General features: G+C 44.9%; 2 protein-coding genes across 4 annotated transcripts in view; one reads left to right on the plus strand and one right to left on the minus strand.

Annotated features, from left to right (window-relative positions):
• Positions 1 to 1,780, plus strand: part of LOC143301532 (transmembrane protein 237-like) — a 23,533-nt gene extending 21,753 nt beyond the window's left edge. Inside the window, exon 6 of the mRNA XM_076615899.1 lies at positions 1,065 to 1,780. Within this exon, the coding sequence (XP_076472014.1) occupies positions 1,065 to 1,247 (183 nt within the window). The 3' untranslated portion in view covers positions 1,248 to 1,780. The remainder of the gene's footprint in view (positions 1 to 1,064) is intronic.
• On the minus strand, positions 1,601 to 12,652 carry LOC143301533 (uncharacterized). Of its 3 annotated transcripts, none has more exons than XM_076615901.1 (2): positions 2,973 to 12,652; positions 1,601 to 2,923 (listed from the first exon to the last, which is right to left on the minus strand). In XM_076615901.1, the coding sequence occupies exon 1, from the start codon at positions 12,545 to 12,547 to the stop codon at positions 11,807 to 11,809; it is 741 nt and encodes a 246-aa protein (XP_076472016.1). In that variant the 5' UTR covers positions 12,548 to 12,652; the 3' UTR covers positions 1,601 to 2,923; positions 2,973 to 11,806. The 3 variants fall into 3 exon arrangements, with proteins under 3 accessions (XP_076472016.1, XP_076472017.1, XP_076472018.1); XM_076615902.1 differs by having other exon boundaries at positions 1,601 to 2,565; positions 2,615 to 12,652; XM_076615903.1 differs by having other exon boundaries at positions 1,601 to 2,516; positions 2,566 to 12,652.
• Positions 12,653 to 14,358: the final 1,706 nt, after the last annotated feature.

A 14,358-nucleotide genomic window follows, 5' to 3' on the forward strand; every position in this document is an offset into this window, starting at 1 on the left:
ATACTAGAGCAACCACAATATAAAAAAAATTGAAAAAGAAATAGATACACAATGCATTGTGACTTCTCCAAGTGATAATATGGATGTGAAGCCATGCCCCCTCAGTCTCCACCACCCCCTCCTCTTCACCCCTCTCACATGGTCACTTATCCAGTTCTCATCAGACCGCGTTGGCTGAGTGCCAAGAAAATCGCTCACACTGTGTGTCCTGCTAAAAATTTGGGTGACTTCTGTCGTCTGCTAGAGCTGAACAGCCGGCATCACTCACTGATAGTCGTATCTTGGCCACTCTCTTGATTGCTCCCTTTATTTTCTATTAAATCGTCCTATAAATGTTCATCACTGTCTTCTCCTTCGAGTTTACGCTTCAATTCTTTCTGAGCATCAGCTAAAGAAAACAATCTTGGTCGATTTAGTTCGCCATGATTGCATGTCTTGAGCATGGCATCAGTCCGACATTTTGTTGAGTGAGTGAGGAGAGGAGCCAGGCAAACACTACGACAGTGACCCAACCAAAATTTTCAAATAAAGGACTGCCTCATGCCATTGATGGTGTTTCTAGCTATGAATAGAATCTAGAAAGATTCCCCAAGCTAAAGCTACCAGCATTTTTGTCAACGAACTGAATGCAAAGCAGGGAAAAGTCAGTATATTTCAATGACGAGTTATCTCGTCATTGTGGCAGCGAAGCATACATGCTTGCCATGATGAGTTATCTCATCATATAGGCAGCCTAGGGGTTAAGATACTTATCAAGCACCCCTGCTGACAGAAGAAGAAGAAAAAAAGGTCAAATTACACTTATCCGCTGTATGCAGATAACATTACGGAGACCAGGTTTGTCAAGTAGCAAATGATTAATTTGATATGGTCATTGACAGTTTAGCTAAATTATCCAAGTAACAATATTTGCTCAGGAAGCAGGTGAATTTATTTGCTTAAATAATTGTGGGCATCCTTTATCAGGGAAACATTACTGACTTACCAATATTACAGGTGATGTGATTTGCCCAGGTAACAGCTAACCTGATTTCCCCAGATAGCAGCTGGTCTGATTTGTGCAGGTGACGGATGATGAACTCACAACATTCCGATCGCTCAACACAGCCAGAGGAGTTGCAGCCATCTTGGGTTGGTTTATCATTGCCCTTGCCCCCAACACTGACCGTCTAAGTAAAAACCTGAAAGAGGGTGATGATGACATCTTATCTGGACAGATGGAGTTGGATCAAGTGTCACCAGCTTAGACTTTCTCTTCCCTTTTTGGTATAGGTTAAATAAGACTAAGTTGAAAACTTGCAAGAAAAGCTGTGATATTTTATTTGAGGAAAGCCTATACCTGATTTAAAATTTCAGTTTACATACTTTCCTTGGTTTTGGAGATGCAACATTCCAGTTGAGGAAGTCCTTTTTGATGGGTGCAACATTCCAGTTGAGAAAGTCCTTTTTGATGGGTGCAAATTCCAGTTGAGAAAGTCCTTTTTGATGGGTGCAACATCCCAGTTGAGAAAGTCCTTTTTGATGGGTGCAACATCCCAGTTGAGAAAGTCCTTTTTGATGGGTGCAACATCCCAGTTGAGAAAGTCCTTTTTGATGGGTGCAACATCCCAGTTGAGGAAGTCCTTTTTGATGGGTGCAACATCCCAGTTGAGAAAGTCCTTTTTGATGGGTGCAACATCCCAGTTGAGAAAGTCCTTTTTGATGGGTGCAACATCCCAGTTGAGGAAATTCTGTTGTACTTGTGTGATATCCTAGATCATGAAACCCTGTTTTACATGTGGGATGGTAGTGAAGTGTGTTTTGGTGTGTGACAGTGAGTGAAAGGTGTAGGTGTATTGTGACCCGTTCCCTCTGTCTGTCTGTCTGTCTCAGTGTTTGTCTCTCTTTTGTCTCTCTGTATGTAATTTGTGGACAGATTGATTGGAATGTGTTTTGATCATGTGTGTGTGTGTGTGTGTGTGTGTGTGTGTGTGTAAGTTGCATTTACAGAGATTATTATTTCTGGTGAAAGTGTAAAGATCAGAAATGCGTCATCAGTATATACTATGATGTAATGATAAAATTAATAAGCTGGATCAATCCTCAATTTCAAAGAAACAATTTACAGATATTACATGATTTAACAAGTATTAACTAGTCAGTCAGAGGCACATTACAATTAGATTTAGTTTGCTTCAGCACATAATGAATGATGATTTCAATCTTTTGACACCAGTTACAGTGTCACTGGAAGCACCATATTTCTCTGAAGATGCAGTTTTAAGGACAATCGTGGATATTATACCTGACAGCAATAAACATGGGAAACTCAATAAATCAGTCACTTCCTCAGTAAGATAGGAAAATATCAAAGAGAATAAAGTTACTTCCTCTCAGTTATATTTACCTGACACCATGAAAGACAGGAAACCATCAAAGAGAACAAAATTACTTCCTCTCAGTTATATTTACCTGACAACATGAAAGACAGGAAACCATCAAAGAGAATAAAGTTATATCCTCTCAGTTGTATTTACCTGACAACATTCAAAGAGAATAAAGTTATTTCCTCTCAGTTGTATTTACCTGACAACATTCAAAGAGAATAAAGTTATTTCCTCTCAGTTATATTTACCTGACAACATGAAAGACAGGAAACCATCAAAGAGAACAAAATTACTTCCTCTCAGTTATATTTACCTGACAACATGAAAGACAGGAAACCATCAAAGAGAATAAAGTTATATCCTCTCAGTTGTATTTACCTGACAACATTCAAAGAGAATAAAGTTATTTCCTCTCAGTTATATTTACCTGACACCATGAAAGACAGGAAACCATCAAAGAGAACAAAATTACTTCCTCTCAGTTATATTTACCTGACAACATGAAAGACAGGAAACCATCAAAGAGAATAAAGTTATATCCTCTCAGTTGTATTTACCTGACAACATTCAAAGAGAATAAAGTTATTTCCTCTCAGTTATATTTACCTGACAACATGAAAGACAGGAAACCATCAAAGAGAATAAAGTTATTTCCTCTCCGTTGTATTTATCTGACAACATGAAAGACAGGAAACCATCAAAGAGAATAAAGTTATTTAATTACACATACTTAACCATGACCCAACTAGTGCAGACTCCAGTAGGGGTCTGACATTCCTGTCCTGTGCAAACTACTATCCGCCTATGCGGAGAAAACGAAACTACGGCCGATAACCTCCCGGAAGTAGGTAACCTCCCCTTTGTCCCGCTGGCTAGTGCCCTCTTTTTCCGGCAGCCATCATGACTCCTGTTCCTGTGCTCTTCATACGGCTAAGTTTTTTTTCGTATTTTCTGCCTGTCTGTCGATTCTCTGGCATTCTTGTTTGTTGTCAAATTATGTCTCCAACCAGGTCACATAATTATATAACTCGATTGGGGAATCATGCTAAAATTAAGGCACGATCGCAATCGAGTCGCTGACACTCTGGGCCCTCTACTCCTGGCCCTCTCAACAACGCCAACCCGCCGCCTCCTCCACTCCCTCCGGTCGACTCCAGACCTCCACCACCTCCTACACCTCCTCTGATGACTTCTAGAGGTTTGTTGCCACACACTCAGATCAGTGTTGCCTTTTATGTCATTTTTATCGATCCGCGAACGCACTCGAAGCGATCCGCATTTTCTCGGCCCTGCCAGTCAGCAGTATACGAGTCGATCTCTTTACCCATACCCACAGTTGCACCAATGGAATGTGCCACAATCCCTTTGGGGAAACAACACCAAAAAAAAAAAAAAAAAAAAAAAAGCAGCTTGTTTTGGATCCGCACGTTAGACTGGGCCCTATGTGCGATGTGTCCGTGGTGGCAGCCGTGACATTGGATCACGTGACCCCCCACGCGGCATGCCTCGACTGTCTCAGATCCAATGGCGACCGAGGCGCATAGGGATGCCCTCCCCTGATGTAGGGAGGAAGGTGGACCACTAGGGGACAAGCTTGCCCATACGCGTGCACCCCCCTCCTTGTCCGGAGCACCCGATCCAAGGGAGGCAACCCCTGCTTCAGCACCCTTGCCGGTGACCGCCGCAGTTATTTCCCTTGCACCGGCACTGCTCCTCGCCTTCAGTGCGAGTGTGTGCACGGTCCTACCAAGCTATGCGGTGATGACCCCATCTGCCACACCGCCGAGTGCTGCTGTTTCCCATCCACTAATGGCATCTCAGCAAGCTGCTCAACCAAACAATCAGCACCTCATCGCTAACTTGCTGCAGCAATTATGCACCACTCTGCTTCCCGGTGCCACACCTTGCGCCTGCACCGCCCCTCGCCCACAGAGCAGGTACGTGCACGCCCCATTGGAACTTCGGCAGTGCTGGATTCTTCTGCCCCATTGCCTAACTCTGCTGTTACCCAGACTAATATCGGCACTTCCACGTTGGAGTGCCTCTTAATAACTCGATCCTGCCTCTCGGCAGTGCTCGGGCCGATCTTGTCTATCCCTTTATCCGTCAACACACAACTGAACGTCGGTCCTCTCGCAGGAGCTATTCGCGAGATTGGACCGCTGTTCAGCTACAGGGGGATGCACATCCCACGGCAAGCCGACGGACTTGTCACCCCCTAGTCCACGACACCCATAACACTGGATTACGGCGCCGTCATGCCACATGCCCCGACCATCTCGCGTCTGATGGCAACCGATTTGGGTTGGGATGCCCACTGCATTAAGGGACATTATAATTATTCCCCTTGCGGCCGTTTTCACCTGTATCGGTTGCGGTGGCATTGAACCACGGACTCTCACACGCAGCATGACACTCCTCCCTCTACAGCGAGGACACGTTGCACCAGGGGATATGTGCTCTAAAGACACCATCCTTTTCGACGATTATCGGCGCCAAGGGAGGCAACTCCGCGTTTGTAACCTAGGCGGTTGAAGCTGTAGTTACTTTCGCCGACACAGCACGTCACTCCTGCCCCCCGTGCTGTCCACCAGCGATGTTTTCTTTCGGTTTCTCATTGGGTCCTCATGCCCAGTCATGGACTTTACACATCTTTGCATAGCAACTACACTTTTCTTGCTGTTTCTCAGGCTATTGGCCACAGGAAATAAATCACAATATTTCCCCTTCTATCCTTTTGATTTATTATCACAATCAACAATCACGAAATATATATATATATATATATATATATATATATATATATATATATCTAGATGGGAAACTGTCAAAAGTTATTTCCATTGTTGTGATTTACCTGACAACAAAGAAGATGGGGAAACAACCACAAGACCCCGTCAACTCTTTCCGGCTCCCTTACATTGCAACATAACCTGCATGGTGGACACCTTCATCCCTCAAGCACACAGCAGCTGTTTCCTGATTTACCCATGCTGATTGGTGTCCTCCTAGGAACAATATATGGTAATCAGTTGTGTACGACAGTCACCATCAGAACAGCAGAGGAGGCAACTGCTGTCCCGACTGTTCGGGCTGGAATTCGATTATACAATTTCTAGTAGAGAGTGTTTTGCACAAGTTGCATCCCCACTCCCTCAATCAAGAGGGCCTTAGGACTCATCATTGGGACGGATCCCAAAGGCTACTTAGGCCCAAGGCTACAGCACTAAGTCCCAGTGCAATTTGACTTCTAGTCTGAGAGACATAGTCATTCATGAAAGACTAAGCTGCAAACAATTTCCCTTTGCAATTAAGAAACCACTGATAATACAGCTCTCACTTTGCAGTTGGCCATACTGAAAACGTATGTCAGATCAGTGCTTTGATGTAAATAGCCAGTACAACACATCTTGAGCCACTTACCTCCCTGCCCTGCCCCGCTCCATCCCAGACTCAGTGCGCACCACACACAGCCAGAGGCCTGTCATGGATCTGGTCCCCTTTCTCACTAAAGAACCTTCAGCAAAAAATTTTCCCATGGAAACCCTCTTCCATTTGGAATTCCAACACAGAATGAGACTCAGTGACCTGTGGGCACATGAAATGCACTTCCACAGCCTGATCCAACCCAGCCATTGACTGCGGACAACTTTCTGCAGGTTGCTCCAACATGCCACACTCAGGTAGAGAAGCCACCAAGCCTTCCATATGCCCCTTCATGATGGTACCTACCTGGGCAATTACACAACCCTGTTCCAGAGACACCAGGGACATCAAGTCTTTTGTTGCCAAATGTCTGCCATTCTATGCATAGGCAACATACCAGTGCTGTCATTTTTTGGCAACAACAAAAAAGTGGGGGGGGGGGGGGGGGGAGTGCCCATCGCCTGTCAGCTCGCATGGAGGAGCTCTACAGATCTGGCTGTCATGCCTAAGGCAAGCCCAACATGGCGACCTACCTCTGTCTCGTGCCACAGTTTCCTTCAAACACAAAAATCACTTCCACTATCGGCCCACATCCAATGTGGAATCATCAGATCAAACTACATGGGTACGTGTTTCCTTCCCTTCCTTTGATTCAAAGGGCTCTCAGTAAAGTGTGGATTCAACCCTCCGACCCAATTTTCTTTGCACTACATTTATCAGCACAGCTGTGGTCCACAGACCTCCCCCACAATACAGCTGCGGACCTCTGTCTTCTTTGTCCGCACCAATATCCTTAGGTGACACAGTACACTCTACTATCATCAAATTCTACTTGAGGGACACCTATTGCTTTAGGGATGATGGCTCATCGACTTCTACCAGAGAGACGTCGCACGCCTGCGGGATGATGGCTCAAGAGGCATCGCTTCTGTGGTAGTTGCACAACAGGCCATCGCAGCACACAGACAGTAGAACAGGTGAGCCCTCCACCTTGTCGCGCTATTCTGCACTAGTTGGGTCACGGTTAAGTATGTTTAATTAAAAGGAAATTTTCTATCAAAAATTACGTTTAGATAACATACTTACCGTGACCCAAATTTAAGACCCTCCCGTCCTCCCCGCTTCCTGTTCTCCCTGCTCGCTACGCTGGTGATGGCATATTGCCGTCAAAAGAGGGCGCTAGCCAGCGGGACAAAGGGGAGGTTACCTACTTCCGGGAGGTTATCGGCCGTAGTTTCGTTTTCTCCGCATAGGCGGATAGTAGTTTGCACAGGACAGGAATGTCAGACCCCTGCCGGAGTCTGCACTAGTTGGGTCATGGTAAGTATGTTATTTAAACGTAATTTTAGATAGAAAATTTCCTTTTCCTGGAAGGAAACCATCAAAGAGAATAAAGTTATTTCCTCTCACTTATTATCTGACAGCAAGGAAGATGGGAAACTGTCAAAAGTTATTTCCATTGTTGTGATTTACCTGACAACAAAGAAGATGGGGAAACAATCACAGAGAATAAAGTAATTTCCTCTCAGTTATATTAACCTGTCAACAAGGAAGACAGGACGCTGTCACTAAGTTATATACCTGACAATAATAACAAGATGGAACATTATCAAGAAGACAAAATGGTTACAAGCACTGCTTCGCCTGCTACTGCCCACCCTCTTCTCTCAACAGAGAAAAAGCATGCCATAAACATATCCTATGTCAAAGCACAGGAAGACATGTTACATGATCTCTGAAAAATGTTTAATATATATATTTGTAGCAATGAACAAGTATGTATGTATGCATGTATATATGTTGACAGATACATGTACTTATTGACATTTCTTAATGCATACAGACCATTGTGATTTTTACAAAGCACCTTGATATGTCCTGTGAAAATCAGTCAGTTCATTGTTACAAATGTTAATGCATAATGTGATTCTTTACTGGAATTTAATGAAAGTTTTCAATTATTGATAGTTAAATGGTTTGATCTTTAAAATTGGTCTGCTGATAAGTCCATTGTAGTTTGTGTGTTTGTATGTGTGTATTCTGATCATTGACAGCAGAGAGAGATTGGGCGAGGGTGAGTAGTTCTGTCCACAGAATAGAAGCTGAAATTATAGTGAAAATAAATGCAAGTTTTTGATTTTCGTAGCCATGGTTTGTTTGTAATAAATATAACATGTGTATACTTACGTCTTTATCTGTTGCTTTTTAATTCAGTTTTGTGAAAGTGTGAATTTTTGTACTTTATATGTATGTACATGGTCTGCCTGTGTTACAGTCCTTGTACAGTCCCAGTACATACAATATGTTTGGTGTCATATACTGTACCATGTCAAACTGATGCAAACTAGGCCTATTGGTTTGCCTTGCTTGGCCAAATTTCACGCTTGAATTGTTGTTTAAGTCTTTCTCTCATTCGATCTTGTCTTTTCTTTCTCTGTTTTCACCTTGGCTATTTTTCTTGGTTCAAAGTGTGGTCCAGTATGTCTCCCATGTTGTCGTGCCATGGTAGGAACCATAAGGCTGGGTTAGAGCTTTGTCAGGAGACTTTCCCAGGTTAGGAGCCCATGGTTCTTCTCGATGTGGACCACAGCAATGCATCTTTGGACATGGATTGCAGAGGCATCACTCAGTCCTCGAAACTGGTTGTGAAGGGTACCGAGGGGAAATGAGGTTGAGCATCACCCCCCAAGTTGTCCCAGTGGGATGGGGGATTGATGGGGAGTTGCAATTTTCCTCTCAGTTGTGTGGACATGGGGTGGGGCACTTCCCACAGGGGGATTCTGTACCTGACCACTGTCTCAGTCACTGTACTGAGAAGGCCCTCAGTGGGGCCGTTGCTACTTCCCCTCCTCCCTCCTATGCTGAGCCCCCTCCACCATCTCCCTCAGTGGGGAAGAAAGCCATGGCTTCAGGGGGGAATTCTCCTTTGCCCACCCCAGGCCACGTCACACCAGTTTCTCCACAGGAGGGGATTCTAGGTGTGTGGCTCTTACCTGTTCCTCAGGCAGTTCTGCTATCCAGCCGGTCTGCCCTGCTGGGGGAGGCCCATGCATGTGAGGCGGCTCTGGGCTGTCGATCTTCCCCTAGATCTCCCTCTGATTTGGCAGGGTTTCTCCCTTCCTGGAGGTCAAGGTGCCTGTGACCTCAGATTGCACACGTTAATTTCCATGTGGATTAAAAAAGTGTTTTTGAATTTGAATTGACTCTTCGGGATGGGGTCACAAGATGGCTGGTGCCCATGGGTGGATTGTATTGTATTTCTTCTCTTTTTGTCACAACAGATTTCTCTGTGTGAAATTCGGTCTGCTCTCCCCAGGGAGAGCGCGTCACTACATTACAGTGCCACCCTTTTTTTTTGTACTTTTTCGTGCGTGCAATTTTATTTGTTTTTCCTATCAGAGTGGATTTTTGTACTGAATTTTGCCAGGAACAACCCTTTTGTTGCCATGGGTTCTTTTATGTGCGCTAAGTGCATGCTCATCCGAATGACTAGCATCCAGCCCACCACTCAAGGTCTAGTGGAGGGGGAGAAAATATCAGTGGCTGAGCCGTGATTCAAACCAGCGCACTCAGATTCTCTCGCTTCCTAGGCAGATGCGTCACCTCTAGGCCATCACTCTGCCCAGAGAGGCCATCACTCCAGGATTTCCCCATTCTACCCGTACTGGGGTGCACCTATGGTGCATGCTGGGTTGCTGGAAGGACCGGGATGCAAGACCTCGTCCTGTCCTCCCCAGAACCAGCCCAGCACATCCCCCAGTGCAGCACAGGCTGCCCCACGGGCGGGATCAACTATTTGTTGGTCAGGGTGACCTTCTTGGCCAATGGTGCCTCTCTGTCGGGAAGTTGTGCCTCTGCTACCCCATATGTGACCTCCATGGTCACTACCGTCTCCATTTCAGGGTTGCCCCACTTGGGTTGGGGGAGCCTGCAGTCCCCACCTCCCCCCAACCCCACCCCACCCACCTCTCAGCCCTCAGTCCCCACATGGAGATAAATGGGTGTTTGTGCCCTCCCAGCTCGCCTGGGTCCCTATTTCCTCCAGAGAAACACAAGTGCGAAGGTTTGGTACCTGCCCTCTCAAGCATGGCTGGATCTGCAGTCCAAGCACTCTGACCAGACTTTGGTTCACCCCTGCTCGTTCCACTGGGTAGACCACCAAGTCCAGGACACCCCAGTAAGTATCACAGCTTGGGATTGGACACAGCCCGGGATGGAGTGGGAGGAAGATATGGAGCCTCTGTACTCCGAAGATGACGGTACTGATGCACATTCCCCCCCACACACACACAACCCCCCCCACCCCACCCCCATACCCCACTCCCAGTCCCAGGGTGACATATAGTAAGTCCACACTGCTTAGAGACCAGGATGAACCCCTCAGATCTGGCTGAGCTAGAGTTGACCCTCCCCAATCGGGTCACTCATGCAGAGTCCGCCCCACAAGCCACATTGTCACCTCAGCTCTTGTCAGACAACACAGTGCCGCCTCCAGGACCACAAGACGCCTTAATTTTACAGTTCCAGAGATGGTGCATAAGTGGCTCAGTAAGCCAGCCCGCACCATCATGTGTGCCGCTTCCATTCATCCTCCTGTAAAGAGTCTTTTTCAGCCCCAGGAAGAAAAAAAGAAAGAAAGAAAAAACAAACAAAAAGAAAATTCACCTATTTTCGGTAATTTAGTGATAATTTATTTTGTATTGAAATTTCAATTACTGCAGTTAGATGACATGTAAACTGCATGAATTGATCTCAATTATATTTTTATGCTCACCGTAAAAACCTGTGTTTTGGGAAATCTGTTGAAACACTGGCTTGGACCACTGTAAAGGGGCATGCGCAGCATAAACCATATGACCTGCAGCAGGGGCTTTTTCAAGCATTGTGAATGACAGACCAGTGCAAAATGGCGTGGTTTGTGACGTTATGATTTTAATGTTTAGTTCTGGATGAGTCACATCCGTTAAAAAATCCCAAAGTATATTTAGACTGATGTCCCATTACATCCCACACTATTTGTTTCTGGCAGATGTATGCATCAATGCAAGTTCCAAAATAAATGGAAGAAGTTTATATTTTAAATGAAAATGATAGAATGACTGATATTGATCAGTATGTCAGATAAAAGTGCTAAGTTTTGCTAAAAAAAAAAAAAAACAGATAAAAAAGTATCAGTAACATAACAATGGAAACATTTTTGGCTTCTCTACAGTTGTTTTTGCCCTACCCAGAGGTGCATTGTCATTGAAATTACACTGTGTAGAATTGATTTTTCAATCCTATTTTTGAGCAAAATTTCCAGAGAATATGGTTTTGTTAAAGTTTCCTACAGACCCAAATAACAGAAAACTAAACACTGGGCTATTACATAGGCCCATTGATTTTTCCCCCCCAATTTTTAAGCCAATTTTTTGTCAAAAACAGACTACATATTTCCAGAGAAAATGAATATGTTAAAATTGACCACTGTTACGACGTCTTGTTGACGTTTGTTTGTACGTGTGTTCATGTATATCTCCTCCACCCACCCTCTCTCTCTGTCTCCTTCCCTATCTGTCTCTCCTCCGTCCTCCCTATTTCATTTCTAGTGTGTTCAGTTCCAAACTTGGAAGCTGTGCCTGTGCATCTCTTGAGATGTGGGTGCGGCAAGTCTGACATCTACATTTCACCTCTACACCCAATCTCACTCTCTTCGATTAGCTTCATGTCCACTCAGTTTCTGTATACCCAGACTCAAACACTCCACAGCATATTGAGGACTAAAAGGCAGTGCCATTCTTGAATAAAAGCTCATTTATGTTTGTGCATTTCTCCTGTCTTTGCTGCTGTGTGTACATGTCAAATGGGCGGCATAAGGACAAGTCCAGACCTTCTGTATTTGAGAAGTGTCTGGATTTGTTACAGTGTACCTTTTATTTTCCTGTGTGCTAGCTGAACTGTAGCATAAGCAGCAGTGACTTGAAGTTGTGTACCTTGTAAATGGAGAGAATTGCTTCTCTTTATGTTATAGTGTGTCATCTGACTTTCTTCCTTTTCTTTTTGCCCACAGCCCTGTTCTTAACTAAAACCTCATCTCTCTGACCAACTAGACCTGACACTAGCCCCTGCATGGACCTGAATTTTCCCTCTAACAACAACAGTTTGTCCCCCAGTCGTGCCATCTGTTCCCTGGCCTGTTGCTGTTGTTGGTCCTCTTCCAGCTCTCTCTGCAGCCTCAGGGCTTCATCCCTCACCTGGATGAAGGTGGTTTGAGGCTCTCGCCTCACTACCTGGCGCAGCTCCCTTTTCAACAAGGTGTTCCGGAGGCCACTGATGAAGTGGTCCCTCAGCATGTCAGCGGTGAGGGCCCCAGTCGTCTTCATCTGGATGGCTCTCTCCATGCTGCGCACAGCATGAGAGTAGTCCATGATGGACTCCTCCGGCTGCTGTACCCTGCTGAAAAGTATGGACAGCAGTGTGGTGACACGCCGTCCGTCACCAAACACCCCCAGCAGAATGCCGGTCACCTTCTCTGGGGTGTTGGTGTCCTCCAGGTCCCGCAGCATCAGCTCCCTGCGTGCGGTTCCCTGCAGATGGCTGTAGATGAAGTATGCAGCCATCTCGTCTCCCATGGGGTATGCGGCCAGGACCCTCTCCGCCTCAGTGACGAAGTCCTCAGCCGACGTCTCACCTGGCTCACCAGTGAACACTGGCAGTGTGGGTGCCACACACCACTGCATGGGGGACTGCTGTGCTGTGGTAGTAGGCATGGTCATCCTCGGGCTGGGTTGGGCTGTGCTGGGCTGCGTTGGGCTGTGTGCTGCTAAAGCTAAGAGACACCTCACCTGCTGATCCTGTCGGCGACGCCAAGTTGTTAAAAGGGGGGGCGGGGGGGTAAGGAGGGGAGTTAGGGGGGAGGGGGGACGGGGTTGAGGGTGATGGGAGTGGAAGGGAAAAGGGCAGGGGAGTGTATAGGAAGAGAATGGTCAGAGGAGATACCATCTTTACTTAGTATTTCTTGATAACTTGCTCCCTCTGCACTTGGCCAAGGGAAGGGGGGGAAAGGGAGAGAGGGTATGGGGAGGGGTGTTGGTGGGGATAGATGCCATGAAAGGGGGGTGGGGGGAGAAGAGTAGGGAGGTAGAAAGGAGGGGTCCATCAGTGCGCAGTGTGTCTGAGAAAATCCCATGCTTCCACTATAGGCGCCTGACACACTATAACATTTATTATTGTTTAATCCATTAATTACTCTCCTGGCATCATTGTTTTTTTCTCTCCACAGTCAGCCCTCACTCTGTCTCTGTGACCTTGCACTTAGAATTAACCCTCTGCTATCCTTGCATCATTATATCATTGTTCTTTCAAGTAAAAAAAATCAATCGAGGCAATGATATGCTTGTTCTGTACTGTCCGTACATTCTATGTAGCATATTCCGGGGACTAAATGGCTATGCCACTCTTGAATAAGAGCTATTTTGTGTTTGCACATGTCGTTTCTGCTGCATGCACATGTCAAATTATCGGTACTGGAACAAGTCTGGACTCGCTTTTTTTGAGGAAGTGTCTGGGTTTAGTTTTAATTACTGTTCTAGCTGAAACGGTAGCATAAGTAAACTTATCAACTTCTCCAATGCCTGTTGCTACCAAACAAAATTAAATTATGTTTCATTTCTCAAACTTTGGACACCCAACACGTTTTCCCACTTCTAAGTCAAGTAACATTTGATAAACCTTGTATGGTAGTCTTTTATTATCCAGTTGTAATAGTGTAAACCAGTATCTTGATACAGAAACATAAGTGTTTTCATAGAGATTGTACCTTCCCAAATCACCTTAACTATTTTAATTGTTTGGGGTTCAGATTGGTGCATCTAAAAAATTTCTTGCATGCTAATATACATACTTTTTCTAGATGATCTAGCATGCTAAATCCCAAAAATTTCAGATGAATAAAATAAAATGGGTTGTATCTTAGCACAAAATGTTTTAAAGAAAGAGTTGGCAGTCATTTCCTTGTATTTTTGAAAAAGTCTGTTTAACTGTGCAACTGTTTAATTTCCCTTGGTTGCTTAATGTTCAGTACCTCTTTTCATACTTAGGCAAGTGGTCAAGTTGAAACCAAGAAAGCAATAACTGTTCACGACTTCCAGCTTCTGACCATCAAAAAACCACTGTTCATTCTTACCTAAATAGCCTTCTTCCCTGAAAACCATAATTTTAGTTTTGTTGGTGTGAACATTTAACTTTGTCATTACAACATACACAAACAATAATCAGCTGATTTTGTAGCCCACATTAAGTTGTCGAAAAAAGCAAAATGAAAAGCTCCATAATTCCTGGCATCATTTGTATACCCTGTTTTCCCTCAGCATCCATGTGGTCAGCTCGCTGGTTTGTGAAGACAGAAAACAATATGGGACTCAAAACACACCCTTGTCTTACTCTGACTGAACCACAATTTGAATGCACATATGTAATGATTGATATACTGATTCCAGAGATGCCAAAAATGTTCCATTTATACCTTGATTTTTCAAACAATAAAGAAGCTTTCTGAGTATTGCAAATACCCATATGTGTAAGCAGT

Source organism: Babylonia areolata, chromosome 27 (assembly GCF_041734735.1).
Source record: "Babylonia areolata isolate BAREFJ2019XMU chromosome 27, ASM4173473v1, whole genome shotgun sequence".
In the NCBI taxonomy this organism is placed as follows: domain Eukaryota; kingdom Metazoa; phylum Mollusca; class Gastropoda; order Neogastropoda; family Buccinidae; genus Babylonia; species Babylonia areolata.